The following is an 18,761-nucleotide window of genomic DNA, read 5'->3' as shown; positions in this document are numbered from 1 at the left end:
AACTATACGCCTGACTCTGGCTATATGAGGCAGAAATACAGTTACAGGAGCTTAGTTACCATTTTATAGCTCAACAACAGGGTCTTTGCTTTTTCATTTTCTTGGTCTTCACCACTGCCATTGCCTCTGTTCAAAAATCACCATGACCTGGCAGTATTAACGAGCAGGCGAGGAATTCTGCCTCCTGATCTCTTTCTCAAAATCATGCACTATAAATTTACAAAGAAAAAAGAAGTGACCCCTGCCCCCAAGGGATGCATTGAATAGTTATTCTTTATCATAGCATAGTCTAGTGGCTGAATGTGTGAAGTACTATAAAGAGACCAGGGAACCAAAGAAAAGAAAAAGAGAGAGAGAAAAAGAGACTGCCTAAGTTCAAACCCTGTCTCTATCATTTATTAGCAATGTGACCTTGGACAAGTTGCTTAATCTCTCTAACCTTCTACCTTCTCATCTTTAATGGGTTTCATAATACTCTCTACATCATAGGATTGTGAGGATACATGATGTCATATAATTAAGTACCTTAGAATGTTGTCTGCCGTATAGTAGATGCTCAATAAATATTAGTTAGTAGCTGTCATCACCACTCTATTTTCATCCACATTGTCTTGATCCTTTGTATTAAGGCCTAGTTTTTTTGTTTTGTTTTTTTTTGTTTTTGTTTTTCCCAAAGGATACTTCAGTGCTAAAGGCCTAGTTTCAAAGGGCCATTGAAGGTGACTATCTCTAGGTATAAAAACCTACTTTATTCTTGTCTCGGGACTCACTCCTCAGTTACTGGCCCAGTCCGCCATTTCCCTGGCGACCAACTCTCTAGCCCTTTTCTCTCTTTTATTAACTCCTCTTCTTTCTACTGTATGGCAAGCTGATGGAGGCAGATGTCCCCGCCCCCATCCAAAATTTAGTTCAGATGCAAAAACAGATGATGCCATGCACATGACAAATGGGTCTAAAGTGCCTTATTTCTCACATAGTGAGGCTTTCTCGAGAGAGATGGTCAGGCTCCCAAGCAGGTCTGAAAATGGCTTGAGAGAACACGCAGGGGCTACTGGCTTGGGTTTTTGTGGTAGCTAGGGGCTGCAGCTAGGGTGAAGGCTGCCTGTTAGAGGACAGGATGCATGCTTTGAACTTCTCACAGGTGCCAAAAAAGAGAGACCTAGGCTTTTTATTAGCTTGTTTAGCTGTAGAGCAGAAAGAGAAGTTGGGTTTCAGAGCTTTCAGCAGTCAAACATCAAAAATAGAATCAGACTCTTTATTGTACTACCCAAAATGAAAGCTTCTTGTCTTTCCAAGAAAGCACCACCTTTCCCGATAGAGAAATGGATTCCCCATGACCTGCAGATTCAACTTCCTCAAAAGAACCCCAAGGCAGAGCAGCAGTTTTACTTCCTGGTTACTCCACCCCATCCCTACCCCACCAAAAAAAAAAAAAAAAAAAAAGGACAACTGGTTTTCAGAAAATTATGAATAAAGGATGCAGATAACTAATTTTGTTTCAAGTTAATAATGAACAGAAAACCATATACATGAATACTGTGTTCCTTTTAAATTGCTTTCACAGATTTTCCTTATTTTAACCTCACAATAATTACATGAAGTAGTAAGTTCAGATAGCTGTTATTGTACTCTGCAACCATCACGGAAACTCTCAATTGTACACAGAAATGAACTGGGGCTGTGACACAGGTGATACAAGACAATGAGAAGCTTAAAAAAAACAATTTGCATTTTAACTTTATAATGTACTATGTGATGTGATTTTATTACTCCTGGTAATAAAATTGTTTGGTATTCCTGAAGCATATATCAGCTGACAGAGGGAAGCTTGGAACCAGGTAAAGAAAAGACAGATAATGAGCATTTAATTGAGAATAGGAGTCTAGAAGTAGAGTCTGCCAGTTCAGTGTGGGTTGGCTAGATGTATTTCTTAGGTCAAATGCCTAAGTACTTAACGTGATCCATCTAATACATTTGCCATCTTAGGCTTTTAGCAAATGACTGCTGAGACTAGTAGAAGGGTTTTCCAACTCTGCAATACCTGTGATTTTTCTTTTATAACTTTTGACCTATAGTCCCTGTGTTTTGAATAATGTTATCTGAAAGTAAACAGCATTTATCACAGAAAAAATAATCCTACTTATTCCTAAAAGATGTATTTTCATGTTTCCTCATTCATTGCCTTATTTTAGTAAAGATTTAACAAGATTGGCACATAATTATTGTGAAATAAAGCAAAGTGATATAAATCAGAAATGTATTAGGAAAAAAAGCAAAAACCAGGCTGGGGTATTACATGTAACCTGGTATGTGGTCATTAAAGTATGGTGCTCAGAGAAGTCCTGCGGATGTCTGAAAATTTGACTTTAAACTTCCTAGTAGTCAATGGGAAAGGTAAACCTGAGCAAAATATGTGTGTGGATGTGACCACAAATGGTGCTTTTAATTGGCACAATTAATATTACCAAAATGAGTTTATATAATTTAAATAAGATGCAAAGAAGCATCATCATATGGCTACTTTTTTGTAGATTTGTCATACACAAATCATGGTACTCATGAGACTTTCAAATTATAAAACTAGCTTATGGATGCCGTTTTCTTTTTCATTTGAATCCCTAGCTTTCTCCATCCCAGGTCAAAAGCTAATGACCTGCCACCTACTGCGAATCTTGTCATTCAGATAAATGTTTCTTTTCATTTGTTACAGCTAAGAAATGGTCTGTTGGCTCCTTTATGCCATCATTAATCGTGTATTGAGGACTTTCCTTCTTGCAGAAATGCCACAACCCAAGATGTTGTGGAGAAAGGTCTTTAGAGGCCATCCCACAAAATAGAACCACTATTCATCCCAGAACTGTAGGTGTGGAAATTAAAGGGGATCTTTGAGTCGCATAATTAAGCAGACTGTAGTTCAGCTGGTTTAACACTGATGGAGTGCCAGGCCCGAACATGGAGATGACGATATCACGTTCCATGTCCCCAAGAGCTTGGAGTCTAAAGAAGCAGGTCATTTCACTAAGTGCAGTGTTTCTAAGAGGAAGCTTGCTCTAATGAAAACTTTGGCTTTTTTCCATAGGTTGGTACAATAGGCTTTTCATCAACTTTGTGCTAAGGAGGCATATTTTCTTCTTTGTGCTGCAAACCTATTTCCCAGCCATATTGATGGTGATGCTTTCATGGGTTTCATTTTGGATTGACCGAAGAGCTGTTCCTGCAAGAGTTTCCCTGGGTAAATCTTTCCCCATCTTTATAAAATGTTAACATGGAAGAAAGTTCAAGGGAGGTAAATAAAATGGGTAATACATGGAGAGGAAAAGAGAGTGGTGGTTTAGTAGGGATAGTCAGAGATGAACATCTATGTATCTTTGACGTCTTCAAGAGCAAATTGTAATTGAGTTATTTCCTTGGGAACCCAGATTTTAAGTATGAAGGCTTTGCTGACTGACCTGCAGCTGGATGAGAGTAAAGAAAGAGGTGAAATTATGCAGCATGAACAGCCTCACTTTGAAATCTTGTCTCTTCTAAGAAAATCTCTCCATGCATTATTTAAGTCCATTTAGCGTTTCATGACAAACCCTTACATCACAGAAAGGAAGACCTTCAATGTAATTCACACTATACTGTTAGTGTATTAATAATAAATTGCCTTGGTGGGTTAACAAGAACGTGGAGGGGATGCTTGAATTTGAAAATATGAATACTGATTTAGAAATCAGGACTTAACCAAAAGGCCAAAATCAGAAGCAGCCACAGGGGAATTTCAGGTGCAGTGGCACATTAGTTGGCAAGAGATTTTAGGTGGAGAGACGTGGCCAGCCTCATTAAGTCACTACACAGGGGTGATGATCTACACCATCTAGCATGCTGTATGCCTCTGTTGCACACGCTGATTTATGGGAACCATTTCAGACCCACTTAGCAGTTACTGAGGTCTTAGAAAGCAGAAGATGCTGAGCTGAGAACTTAGATGACATGTTACTTAATGAGAACCCACGAGATAATTCCACTTGCCTGGTCAGGGCTGAGCCCCCTCATTTTATCTGATGTCATTCTTTCATTTGTAGTGCTCTATCTAGAGAGAAGATTGTTATTATTATAATAATTGGTACAATGATTGTAATTATCACACAATTCACTCCAGAAAGGGTGGTTTGTAAGTTAATGTTCACAAATCATATGCATGCTTCAAAAGAGCATTTGAAAGACATAAATTATTAATATTAACAATTTGCTCACCTCCTTTCCCTATTAAAAGATCGAATTTACAAGCATTTGAGACTTGAATATCTTCAAGGAAAAAATACCATCTGAAGAAGCAATTAAATTATTTGGACTGTTTCTTCACACCAGAGCGTGTGCCTGACCTCAGTACTGCAGTGTGGCAGCATAGACCCAAATACGAGACGGAGGGCACATTTCCAGCCCTCGAAACACACGGAGAAAAGCACTCAGTGTAAAATGGTTTATGAACATGATTTTCAGTCAGATTTCTGAAGTTGACTGCTCTGCTCTCCTATACTGTGAAAATGACAGCAATAAGAGCTACTTCCATGGAAGGCTGGAGTGAATTGAGAACAGTAAAACACTTTTAAGACACCCTTGAAATTACCTGCTTCTTGCAACCACGTCTGATCCCTTAGGGTTAGGAAATTGCTATGCAGATTTATGTAAAATGCATGTAAATCAGAAGTGGCCCTCTTCCTCTTTTTTTTTTTTTTTTTTTTTTTTTTAAGACGGAGTTGCACTCTTGTTACCCAGGCTGGAGTGCAATGGTGCGATCTCGGCTCACCGCAACCTCCGCCTCCTGGGTTCAGGCAATTCTCCTGCCTCAGCCTCCTGAGTAGCTGGGATTACAGGCACACGCCACCATGCCCAGCTAATGTTTTGTACTTTTAGTAGAGACAGGGTTTCACCATGTTGGCCAGGATGGTCTCGATCTCTTGACCTCGTGATCCACCCGCCTCCGCCTCCCAAAGTGCTGGGATTACAGGCTTGAGCCACCGCGCCCGGCCCCCTCTCCCTCTTTTTAAAAAAATTATTTTAATAAGAGAACAGCACCATTCCTATAAAACTGTGACCCTCTCAGGCTTTTGCTTCCTACCAGCCTCACATTTTTTTTCAAAGATACTTTGCTCTCTGCTTCCCTAGCTCTTTGCAAATACTGTGCTACCCCATTCTCTGGAAGGTCCCTGTGAATGTCTATTCATCTAGCCCACTTGCCTTTTCTCATCTGCTTCCTCCCTTCACCTTCTGTGCAACATTTAACATTATTAGGCTCGTCTGCAAATCTAGGACCAACTTCAGTGGTCAAAAATTTCAGCCTGATCGTCCTCATCTGCAAAATGAAATTATTAATACTACCTGTTAAAGGTCATTATGAGAATTAAATGGGAGAATTAATTAATTTAATCATGTCAACTGCCTAGCTTGATGCCTGGACAAAACCAACCACATACACAATGCACTAGTTTCCGCTACTCTCCACCAGTCTGGTTTTCTCCTCCTGAAGACTTCCCTTTCCTTTTCTCTGTCCTGCCCTTTCTTCCACTCCTGAAGTATGAGTAACTCCCTCCCAAGGGTCTGCTCACTTTTGACTCTTTATCTAATGGAAGAAACTTTTTTATTCCAACTTCTGTCCCTATATAAGTATATGCTATCTGGGTGCTTTCTGTTGTATGCTGCACTTCACCGGCAGGTGCTACAAGCATTCAGCCTGTTTAGAATCGAGTCTTACCTTGGGAACCCAGACTTCAGGGATGAACGATGTCCCACCTGACCTGTAACTGGGTGACAGTAAGGAAAGAGGGTGAAAGTATGAAGCACAAATAGCCTCACTTTTCAATCTTATCTTTTCCCTTTCTAGGTACTCTCCCATGTATTACCCAAGTCCGTTTAGCTTTTCCTGACAAACCCTTACATCGCAGAAAAAAAGAACCTTCAAACAAATTCACACTATATTGTTGGTTTCTTCATAAGAACTTACTTTGATGGGTTAGCAGGAAAGCCACTGACTCTCTTCACTTATTCTCTTTACCTTCCTCATTCTCTTCAGGGCCTCCCGGTTTCTTGAGCCTTTCATATCTGAAACCTCAATTTCCTTCTTAATCTTTAACAGTGATTCTCAAACTATGGCCTTAGGACCCATTTATACTCTTCAAAGCTAATGAGGACCCTAGAGAGCTTTTGTTGCTGTGGGTCATGTCTATCATTATTAGCCGCATTAGATGTTAAAATAGAATTTGAAAACGTGTTAATTTACTTAAAGCTAGGAATAATCAACTCGTTGTAAGTTAACATAATAACATATTGTATGAAGGATAATTATTTTTTCTAAAACAAAGTTTAGTGAGAAGAGTGGCATTTTAAAACATTTTTGCAAATCTTTAATGTCTACCTTTATAGAGGGCAGTTGGATTTTTATCTCGTTTCTTCATTTATGCTATTGCAATAGGTTTTGGTTGAAATATAGAGAGAAATCTGACCTCATCAGATATATAGTTTGAAAAAGGAGTAGTATCTTAATAGTCTTTCCAGATAGCCTCCCTTCACGTGACAGCAAAACTCAGCAAGTGATGGTTTCTTAAAGTTTAGTTGCAGTGTGCTATCTGAAACCACGTCAACAAATATTTTCTACTCTGTTAGATTAGAATCCATTGGTCTACCTTACACTTTGAATAGATTTTTCCCTGATGCATTGGTCGTTTGGAAAATATTGGTTCACTGAGTTATTCAGATCTTCCAAATGTTTACATAATTCATTATACTGGTTTGGATCATAATCTCAAAAGACACAATACCAAATGCCATAATCCTGAACGTTGAAATCCTGAAAGATCAAAATCCCTCAAGTCTAAATCCCTCAAGTCTAAAATCTCAAAAATCACAATCACAGGATAATTGCACCATGTGAGGCCAGTCCTTGGGCAATATCTTTATGCAATTGCCTGTAACTTATTGCTGCTTCATGCATGAAATTTTCTTTTTAGTTTTTGGTCTCTTTTTCTTTCTTTCTTTTTTTTTTTTTTTTTACTATTTTTAATTGTCAGAATTATATTACTTATAATTTGCTATGCTATGTATTTTATCTTTGCATCATTTCTAGTAGTGGAGATATAAAGTTAGACTATTAAGGAGTTCTAATTTGTATTATGCCTTTTTGCAAATTTAGCTCCCTGGAAGTGCATTATCACATTAGCTTTGTAAGTATTGTGCATGTATGTAAAAATGTTGGAACTTTCTCAATAAATGAAGACATGTCATTTTTGTACATCTGCATTTGTGAAAGATAAAATTTCATGAGATCTCAGCTCTTTGGGTGACTGCATATATGGTTTTTGATCAATCCTCAGAGACTTAGGTTGTCCATCACGGTGTTTTAGATGACCACAGTTACAAAGCCAGGTACCCACAATGACCCACCGGGGTGATACGCGTTTATATGATTCCCTTTTGACCTATTTCTGCATCAGTATGGTTCATCTGCTTGTAACTGCTATACCTCTGCAACTGTAGTCAGTATACCTGAGTGTTTATGCTTACAGAAATACGCGTTTTATTATTGCCTATTTTACTGAGTAAAGTGGCTTATGAAGTGTTATATCATTTTTTTATATTTCTCGAATAAATTAACCTTTTTAAAATATAAATGTTTTACATTTTTCAAAATTATTTTTTAGAACAATATTTTCAGGATTTCGATCTTTCAAAGATTGTGATTTTTAGTATTTTAGACTTTAGAGATTTTGATCTTTGGGGATTTCAGCATTCGGGATTATGGAATCCGGAATTGTGTCCTTTGGTATTGTGATTGGTTCCTCCTCCCCACCTGTATTTTTCTGTCAAAATCCTTCCATCTCTACATGGCCGAAAGCCTTTAGTGATGACCCCAAGCACACATGGTCTCTCTCATCTTTGAACACACAGTTCTTTGTGTATCTCCTAAGTAGCTTACTTCCTCTATTTCATGTTTTGCTGTGGGGCAGGAGTGGCTTGTCTTTCGACCTCTATTAGAATGTGAGCTCCGTAAGGACAAGGATCACTATTACCATTTTTGTTGTTCCTTCAGTGAGTAGCGCAGCGTCCTCCCGCACGGACTTCCTGTTCAATAGTAGTTGTTAAGTTGCCGGTGTTTAGTCCAGCATAGTTTTAGTTGCTAACTGGAAACAATAAAGGATGACTCATTTGCTGGTGAAGACCCTCCCACATTTGCCATGTTTCAGGTAAAGAACAGTAGATGGTGCTTAGCATTTAGAAGTATGCACTGTGATTAGGCAATTCTTGGCCGGGCGCGGTGGCTTACACCTGTCATCCCAGCACTTTGGGAGGCTGAGGAGAGCGGCTCACGAGGTCGGGAGATCAAGACCATCCTTGAAGCTTAATACCGTGAAATCCCCTCTCTACTAAAAATACAAAAAATTAGCCAGGCGTGGGTGGCACATGCCTGTAGTCCAGCTACTAGGGAGGCTGAGGCAGGAGAATCGCTTGAACCCAGGAGGCGGAGGTTGCAGTGAGCCAGGATTGTGTCACTGCAGTCCAGCCTGGGTGACAGAGTGAGACTCCATCTCAAAAAAAAAAAAAAAAAAAAAAAAAAAAATTAGCTGGGCGTGGTGGTGTGTGCCTGTAATCCCAGCTGCTAAAGAGGCTGAGGCAGGAGAATCGCTTGAATAAAAGTTGACAGATGAAATATCTGTTGGAGGTTGCAGTGGACCGTGATGGTGCCACTGCACTCCAGCCTGGTGACAGAGTGAGACTGTCTCAAAAAAAAAAAAATTATGCACTGTGATTAGGCAATTCTCATAAGAGATAATAGCTACCATAACTTGGAATGCATGATGGGTCAAAAATACTATTATGTCTCTCCATTCAATTTGGTATGGAGAGAATGTGAGACAATTATGAAGTTGTTCAAGGATATTTAAATATTATACTTTCTCCTCCTTTTCTTGCCTCCATCATTCTTGCTTGATCCCTATGCATGAGGTATTCCATTCTCTATAGAATGCATTAAGTAATGGGCTCATTTACTAGAAAACAGATATGGCAGAGGAAGCTCTCAGACCTGTAGTATTCTCAGAGAAAAATCATCTCCTAACAGAGGATATGCCATATATGCTTGAAAAAGGGAATACTTACGGAACTGGATAGGAGAAGGTCATTTAACCATCACAGAGATACCAGAAGTTCTAATGACACTTATTTGTACTCTTACACCACCTTCCTGGGAAAATGGTTATCAGTTTCTGGTCATAGAGTAATGTTGGAATGTCAGGCGACTTTCCTTTCCTTCATATCATGTAACGTTTTCTTTCTGCCTAAGCCTATATGAAAAATATTTTTACTCACTTGCAGGTGAATATAACACCCCCTCCCTTCAAAAGAACTACCTGCAACACAGTTACTGAGGGGTGAACTCAGAGGTGTCGTAAGTGATGCCTCTGCCCTACCGCTATCATACCAGTCAATGAAACTCTCCACCATGCATGGCTAAAAATAGCCAATGAAACGGAATGATCAGTCATTCTCCCCAGACTAAAGTGTTCTTAAGACCCCATACATGTCTTTAAAAGTTAATATGGTGATACTGCAAGAGCTCAGAGGAGTTGAGTCAAAGGGTCAGACTAAATATTTTCTCATAGCGCTTTCCTAACTATGCGTAGCAACATCAGTAGCGGGGAGAAGATAATTTTCTCATCCAAACACATGAGCTTCCTTCGGCTAAATGGTTGCTCCATATAATTCAAAACTCCTTTGCTGGGATGTTAACTTTCATGGGTTTGGAAGGACTACTATTTGTCAAGATTGATGTATCTTTGAGGGGTGGCTCAAGACATAATAAGTGGATTTAATGTAGCTATAATACTCCTGACTTCAAGTTCTATTGCTTTAGGAATTTATATCTCAGTTTTCTCATTATTCACTCCCCCTACCTAAAAATCACTCCTCTCCTCTCTAGTCGTTTTTTTATCGCTCATCTTAAAGAAGGAACATCCAGAATGCTGGTTTTAAGATAAATAAAGCTGTAATAAATTAGTTGGACTAAGTACCCTTTTAAAGAAAATGATTAATGGCTTCTTGCTCTCTGGCAGATATAAATAGTGCAATTCCTTTTTATTTGTAGTTGCCAATTTCAGATACATGACGAGACCAAACCCAAACTTGTGTGTTTGGTCTTAACCCTTACTTTGTCCACTAAGCTCCATATTACTGTACACTGAGGAAAACGTTCAGTTCTCTTTTATATCTTAGAAAACCGGTAAGAGAAGACATTAAAAATTTTTCAAACAAATGAGGTTAGCACTAAGTGGGAATATTAGTTCATGATTCCTTCACTTCCTGCCAGTGAAATCTTAAAGACAGTAAGGCATTGCCTCTTGGCATAATTCTGCACTCTGAACTGAATTTGCATTCTGCTCTGACATACGAGGTAATTCCTTCGCCACTCTCGGCTTCTATTTCTTTTCTGCAACGTGTGCCTAATTATTTACCTAGATGTGTGATGGGTAAATATTCGATAAAAGCAAGCAGGTTTTATTTAATAATCTTGGCTTCTGCTATACCTGTAATGTTAATAAAAATTCCCTGCTTAATAACATTCCATGCTTCAAGTTCATTCCTTGCTTCGTGTTTATGTAGCAAGTACGTTTTAGAGCCAGAGATTGCAGACATCGCCCTCTGATATGCAGACTGTTGCTCGTACCATTGTTGGGGGAGACCTGGGACTCGCTGGGGTAGTGGCCTGTGTTCAATGTTAAGAGCTAGAATAGCATTTAGGTTTCTTATTCTGGAGTTCAAATCGGTGTGAAGGTGAGAGTCCAAGTTTTCCCATGGGATTGTCAAATTGCCAAGCTGTGTCGATCTTGATCATACAAACTAAAAACTTTGAAATAGAATGACTCTATAGAATTGTTACTGTGTTTGATATGGCGCGCTCTCAGATGAGAGCTTCACAGAATTATTACAGAAAGGATAGAATGTGTTGGTGAAAACAGTCCACATGCTGTGGCTGTACATTTAGGAGTAAATCACAGTGCTCTTCCTGCTGTTTGGGACTCTGTCTGTTGGCATTAAAATGTCCTCACAACTTATAAAAATCATTAAGGATTCCATTTGCACCTCCCTGGTGGGAAATTAAGAAATAAAACCCGGCCAGCCAGTGTACATTTCAGATATTTACAATAGTATGCTTTCTCTCCAGGCGGCACTCTTGCGATATCCCTCTGAGAACTAAATGTAGACACGGAATGGCCCTCCCCATGGCCAGCATTTTATTAAGGAAATCTCAGAGTCACTTATTCCTCCATTTCCCCCCAGAACCTTGATCTTCTTAGCTCTGATGATCAGGCCAGAGAACAAAGAAGTGAAAGGAAGAGGGAGAAAAAACGAAAGGGAAGGGGGAAGGTAGCAGAGAGAGAGAAGAAAGGAAGAGAAGAGAAGGGAAGTGGGGAGGGGCAGGAGGAGAAAGGAGGGGAACGGGGAAGGGAGTGCAAGGGACAAAGCGATTGGAATTCAGCAGTTGCTCAGTAAATGTTTACGATGAACTGAACCCCCACTAACACGCTTACACTCAGAATCAATGGAACTGCAGTTTCATTAACAAAGGACAAAGAGAATAACAATGACTTTTAAAGTATTCTCTGTGAAAGGATAATATAGAGAATAGCAATTTTGAATGCTACTAAAGATCTCCCGGAAACATGAAATATTAAAGGTAGACATAAAGACAGGTTGTGAACAGTAAAAATTGTGAAGGAATGGGAGAGGTTAGAGAAAATGATTTTAGAGTTTTTTTTGGTTTTTTGTTTGTTTTTTTTTTTGAGACGGAGTTTGTTGCCCAGGCTGGAGTGCAATGGCGCGATCTCGGCTCACCGCAACCTCCGCCTCCTGGGTTCAGGCAATTCTCCTGCCTCAGCCTCCTGAGTAGCTGGGATTACAGGCACGCGCCACCATGCCCAGCTGATTTTTTGTATTTTTAGTAGAGACGGGGTTTCACCATGTTGACCAGAATGGTCTCGATCTCTCGACCTCGTGATCCACCTGCCTCGGCCTCCCAAAGTGCTGGGATTACAGGCTTGAGCCACCGCGCCCGGCCGAGTTTTCTTAATTGAATACATGTTTTCCTCTCTGGGATGCTTAGAAGAGGCCCATCTGAGGATAGAAAATAGAAATGTCAGAGTCTGGTCTCTGTGAAGTCTTTAAATGGAGGGAAAAAATGTTTCTGTAAAGGTGAGGGCAAGATAAAGCGACAGAAAAAAAAAAAATCCCATGAGACTGCCTTGTTGGCTTGAGATAGGTACTTGGTCAGTGTACACACACCTTCCCTCCTCTTGGATCCCCAGGTTGATACTGTCCTAGAAAAGGCACCCCTGGTGTAATTCAGCACCAGATCCTGGAAGTGAGTGGTTGTGTCACTAAGCTTGTCACTGTTCTCAAATGGCAGGAATCACCACAGTGCTGACTATGTCCACGATCATCACGGCCGTGGGCGCCTCCATGCCCCAGGTGTCCTACCTCAAGGCTGTGGATGTGTACCTCTGGGTCAGCTCCCTCTTCGTGTTTCTGTCCGTCATTGAGTACGCAGCTGTGAACTACCTCACTACAGTGGAGGAGCGGAAACAATTCAAGAAGACAGGGAAGGTACAGCCTTGCTTTGACGATCAGATTCCTTGGGCAATGTAGAAAAGACTACCCTTATCAATCGCCCTCTCTTGGCAGTGTGGTAAGCCTTTGTTTTAAGTGCATATGCTTGGCAAGAGGCACGTGTACAGTATGATGACAATCCAACATTGAACCTTACTCTCTGTTCTGTGCTGGCTGGTTTTCTCATCCTCACTCACCCTCATCAGGAGTTTGTGTGTGTGAAGAATTTCTCTCAATATGCTCCTTTCTCCCAACTGTACACTTTGAGTAGAAGGGGTTGACATACAGACCACATTCTTTGAAGTGGATAATGGTGATAATGATAATAGCTAACGTGTAATGGGGGTTTAGCAGATGTTGGCATCATGCCAAGCATCTCACCTATTATGTTGGTTAACTCCCATAGTAACCCCGGGGGGTCCGTAGTTTATTGTCCTTGTTTCATGGAGGTGAAGTAAACACAGCCAGGTGGTAGCTTTGCCAAGGTCACACAGCTGAAGAGGATCAGGCTTTGCTCCTGGATCTCCTTGACTTCAAAGGCTGTGTGTGCCCTCTCAACCAATAAACGATAACGATTCTCTCCGCTGAGAGCCAGCGTTTATTTTTCTCTTCTTGTCACTCGGGAGAGTGGTAGAGCATAAAGGGAGGTTCTTCCCCCACGGTATCCTAGAAATGAGGTGCTCTCTGGACTCTAAATGTTGTCCGTGTTTTTTGTGACATTGTTTAATACATGTAGATAGATTACTCTCTACCTGCTCCATTTCATAGAGGATTTGGGCACCAGTTTCTTGCTCCTACAAGAACTTACATAATTTATTGAACTTCAGAAACTTAACTGATAAGAGTCATTCAATCATTTTCTAGTCTACTCTTGAGAGAATAAACACACATCTGCACACATACATATGTGCATATAGTATATATGTATGCATATACATCCTGTATAGAATATCTATACACATACACCCATAACTTCAATGAAATGCATTCACATTGGTTTAAGATTATTTTACATGAGCATTTATACACACCCAAACATTATTAATATTTTTATACTTCTGAGAGCATCTCATACTTTCAGAGTATTTAGTTTTGTTTTGTTCTGTTTTTTTTTTTTTTTTTTGAGATGGAGTCTCACTCTGTCACCCAGGCTGGAGTGCAGTGGCATGATCTTGGCTCACTGCAACCTCTGCCTCCCGGTTTCAAGTGATTCTCCTGCCTCAGCCTCCTGAGTAGCTGCAATTACAGGTGTGCACCACCATGCCCAGCTAATTTTTGTATTTTTAGTAGAGACTGGGTTTCATCATGTTGGTCAGGCTGGTCTCAAACTCCTTCCCTTGTGATCTGCCTACCTCAGACTGCCAAAGTGCTGGGATTACAGGCGTGAGCCACCACACCCAGCCCAGAGTGTTCTGATATCCTCTCCTCACACCAAACCTTCACATCAACCCCCAGTGTAGATCTTGCCGAGACTATTATCTCTATTTCATAAATGAAGAAGCAGAGTTCTAGTGAAATGAAGTGATTTGCTGACAGATTCTCAGCCAACAGAACTGCAATTGCAATTCCGATCTGGAATGCCCGCTTCATCCTTTGATTTTACACCCTTTGAGTCAAAGCTCTAATAAGAGCTGATTTTCTTTTCTGGCAGATGCTTTCATTTCTTTGCTGGCAGAATGTGACTATGTTTGCCTGTCACGTACACACCCACAGTGAGTGCTATGCAGGTGTAAGGAAAGCAGGAGCACTTAGAGCAGTATGCGCCCGTGGTGTGTGGGCATCACCTGGGTCCTCGATTAACTCTTAATTCAGGAGGTCTGGGGTGGGACCTGAGACTTTGAATTTCTAATAAGCTCCAGGTGATGCTGATGCTGCTGATCTATTTCCCACACTGAATAGCAATGATTTAGATCATCTGTGAAGTGAAAGGTGACAGGAAGAATGTGTAAGGAGGGAAAGAATTTTCTTCATGTTTTATTTTGTTTTTATACAAGGAGTGGCTAACACAAGAAACAGGCACTGAGTACTTCTGGCCCGCCCCCGTCTAGTCCTTTGACTCAAAATATCTACAACTCCCTGCCCCCATCTGCCACACAACATGTGTTCACACTGCCTGATTGTTTTTTGTTTGTTGATAATTGTACACAATCTTTTTGTACCGCTATGCAAAGTTTCTTTTCTGGTAATAAGCATCCTCCATTTAAAAAATTATTTTTCAATTTTTAATTGTAAAATTACTATAACTTAGATTTGACAGTCTAAACTGTTTTTAAGTGGGTAGTTCAATAGTGTTAAGTATATTCACACTGTGGTGCAACAAATCTCCAGAGCTCTTTCATCTTGCAAAACTGAAACTCTATACTCATTAACAGCAACTCCCCATATTCCGCTCCCCCAGGCTCTGGAAACCACCTTTCTAATGTTCCTCAATTATCTCAGAGAAATGCAGTTATCTCAAAGGAATGTCCTATTTGGCATTCATATCTTTGTGGGACAAAATGAAGAAATGATTGAAGTCAGAAATGATGGCAGGCCAGGCACAGTGACTCACGCCTGTAATCCCAGCACTTTGGGAGGCTGAGGCGGGTGGATCACTTGAGGTCAGGAGTTCCAGACCAAACTGGCCAACATGGTTAAACCCTGTCTCTACTAAAAATACACAAATTAGCCGGGCGTGTGGTGGGTACCTGTAATCCCAGTTACTCGGGAGGCTGAGGCAGGAGAATTGCTTGAACCTTGGAGGCGGAGGTTGCAGTGAGCCAGGATCACACCACTGGACTCCAGCCTGAGCAACAGAGTTAGACTCTGTCTCAAAAAAAAAAAAACAAAAAAAGACATGATGGTAAACCAATCCCACCACATCGCACCACCCAGCACTATTCACCCTCTACCACCATCTACCAACACCACTACCCACCACCCACTACCACCACTAACCACCCATCATTTACCACCCACCACCCGCCTTCTACCTGTAACCACCATCCACCAACACTACCACCCACCACCCACCACCTATCATTTACCACCCACCACCAGCATCTGCCCCTCCACCAACACCACCACACACCACTAACTCACCCACTGACCACTACTTACTCCCAGCCACCACTCAACACCTACAGCCACCACATCCCCACATCCACCACCACCATGCCCACCACCCAACACCATCATCAACCACTGTTTACCACCATCCACCAATACCACCACCATCCGCTAACATCACCAACCACTACATCCTATTACCCACCACCATTATCCAACACCATCTACTGCCATCACCCACCATCCACCAGTACCATCACCACCACCATCTACTACGACCACTCACCACCCACCACCCACCACTACCATATACCCTCACCACCATCCACCACCTACCAACACCACCAACCATGACCACTACCAACTACCACCCCCACCAATACCTACCACCACCACCATCCCCACTCACCACCACTACCACCACTCACCATCCACCATCAACATCCACCACTACCACCATTCACCACCTACCACCCACCACTCACCATCATCCATCACCATCCACCACCCCCACTTACTGCCATCCACCATGACCAACTCCACCACTACCAAACACCACCATCCCCACTCACCACCACTACCATATACCCTCACCACCATTCACCACCTACCACCCACCACTCACCATCATCCATCACCATCCACCACCCCCACTTACTGCCACCCACCATGACCAACTCCACCACTACCAAACACCACCATCCCCACTCACCACCACTACCATATACCCTCACCACCATTCACCACCTGCCACCACCACTCACCATCATCCATCACCATCCACCACCCCCACTTACTGCCACCATGACCAATGTCCACCACTACCAAACAACACCATCACCACCAACACCCACCACCACCAGACACCAATACCCACCACCACCTTTCACCACCAGTAGTGACCACCACACATCACTGCCACTCACCACCATTTACCACCACCAGCCAACCACCTGCCACCATTCAGCACCTCATCATCTACCACCACCATCCATCTCACGTTATTACCATCTACCGTCACACACCACTACCACCCAGTACCATCATGTTCATATACACGTTCCAACCACCTCCCTCCCCGAGATACTCAGATGGGAAGAACAGCAGGTCTATGGAAAACGGATCCCTAATGTTGACCGTTGCTCAGAAAGATGAAAAATAGCTACTTTCTTTCTTGGCCAGGTGCGGTAGCTCATGCCTGTAATCCCAGTACTTTCAGAAGCCAAGGCAGAAGGATTGCCTAAACTCAGGAGTTCAAGACCAGCCTCAGCAACATAACAGGACCTCATCTCTACTAAAAATAAAATAAAATACTATCTCTGAAGATGTACCTGTTATGTGCCCATCTCCAGGGGGTGATAAGACACTTTACTCTCCAGGCCCCAAGGTTTGGCTTTCATGCTCTCCATTGCCCGAGCATGGCAGGCCACTCCAAGCCCCTCCGGGCTGGAACTGGTGTCAGGAGAGCCTCGGATGAATCATATGCCCTGGTGCTGGGACTGCGTCACTCCTCTGAGCTCTTCTTTCTGATCAAGCCCTGCTTAAAGTTAAATAAAAGAGTATGAATGATTTTAAAAAATCAGCTCGGTATAGTGGTGTGTGCCTGTAGTCCCAGCTACTCAGGAGGCTAAAGTGGGAATGATCACTTGAGCCCACGAGGTCAAGGCTGCAGTGAGCTAGAATCACAACACTGTACTCCAGCCTAGATGACAGAGTCAGACCTGTCTCGATAAATTAAAACAAGAAACAAATTTTAATTTAAAACTTAATAAAAAGGGACAACATAACTCAAGTATGGGTCTTTGATTAGTTCGCTGACTGCACAAAAGAGTCTTCATGTCTTTTGAATTCAGTAAAATATTAGGTTATAAAATCACTATGAACCAAATACATGTTTTGGCAGAATTTATTTTGCAGCTTCCAGTTTGAATTGTGAATAATCTCATCCAGTAGTAGCCTCTATTTGTTCAATTTTGAACTTATAAATCAAGCAGTGATTTTGTGTTCTCCAAGAGCAGTTAGTAACAGCTGCTTTGTAGACCCTGCTCCAAAGTAGTGGGAACCGCTGTCTTCCTCAGAGTAAAACGTTAAAGAAAATTTTAGTTTTGATTCAGTCAGGCACTGGAGCCAGAAAACGTTGATAATTTGCTCCTTCAGAAAAATAAACCAATTTTATGTTGTTTAATTGGGCTCTGTTAGGATCATTTATAGGTGCTCTTAGGCAAAAATGGGAAGGCCTGGCTAATTTGCATTTGAACGGAGCAGCTAAAATCTTTCTCTTTCCCATCCCCAATTTAAGCATAAATGGATTACCAGATGACATGGTAATCCAGTTTTGAACCAAAAAATATATCTCCTGACTGAGAATACTGCTATATTTTCTATAAAGAAGAAAAAAATCATTGAAAAACAAATCCAATTGGCTTTTATTGCTGTTTTGATAAATCATATTTAACTTTATTAACATTATTTATCATAATTCCTATTTGTGAAACCATATTCAGGACCTACCTTAAAAAAGTTTTTTTGACAGATTTCCAGGATGTACAATATTAATGCAGTTCAAGCCATGGCCTTCGATGGTTGTTATCACGATACTGAAATTGACATGGACCAGACTTCCCTCTCTCTAAACTCAGAAGACTTCATGAGAAGAAAATCGATATGCCGCCCCAGCACCGACTCATCTCGGATAAAGAGAAGAAAATCCCTAGGAGGACATGTTGGTAGAATCATTCTGGAAAACAACCATGTCATTGATACCTATTCTAGGATTTTATTCCCCATTGTGTATATTTTATTTAATTTGTTTTACTGGGGTATATATGTATGAAGGGGAATTTCAAATGTATACCACTTTAAAGCCAGGCAATGTTTAAAAACAAAACTCTTGAATATGAGTTGGACAATCCTAGGTACAAGTGGGAAAGAGGCAGTCACGTCTCCTGCCCTAAAGAAAATTTGAAATCTGACTGATTTATATCTAGGAAATAATTTAGGTCCTAGGAAAGTTTGACTCCATAAATGAGAGTCACAGGCATGTATACGGCAAGAAAAAGTTTTCCATTGGGAAG

The 18,761-nt window shown here is 41.2% G+C and overlaps 1 protein-coding gene across 1 annotated transcript in view; it reads left to right on the top strand.

Annotated features, from left to right (window-relative positions):
• GABRR3 (gamma-aminobutyric acid type A receptor subunit rho3) overlaps window positions 1-18,520 on the top strand; it is a 53,806-nt gene extending 35,286 nt beyond the window's left edge. Inside the window, exons 7-9 of the mRNA XM_003928335.2 lie at window positions 3,080-3,232; window positions 12,440-12,636; window positions 18,221-18,520. Coding sequence (XP_003928384.2) covers window positions 3,080-3,232; window positions 12,440-12,636; window positions 18,221-18,520 — 650 coding nt within the window. The remainder of the gene's footprint in view (window positions 1-3,079; window positions 3,233-12,439; window positions 12,637-18,220) is intronic.
• The last annotated feature ends 241 nt before the right edge of the window (window positions 18,521-18,761 follow it).

The sequence above is a fragment of the Saimiri boliviensis genome, chromosome 18 (genome assembly GCF_048565385.1).
Source record: "Saimiri boliviensis isolate mSaiBol1 chromosome 18, mSaiBol1.pri, whole genome shotgun sequence".
NCBI classification, from domain to species: Eukaryota; Metazoa; Chordata; class Mammalia; order Primates; family Cebidae; genus Saimiri; species Saimiri boliviensis.
This window is presented reverse-complemented; position numbering and strand designations above follow the sequence as displayed.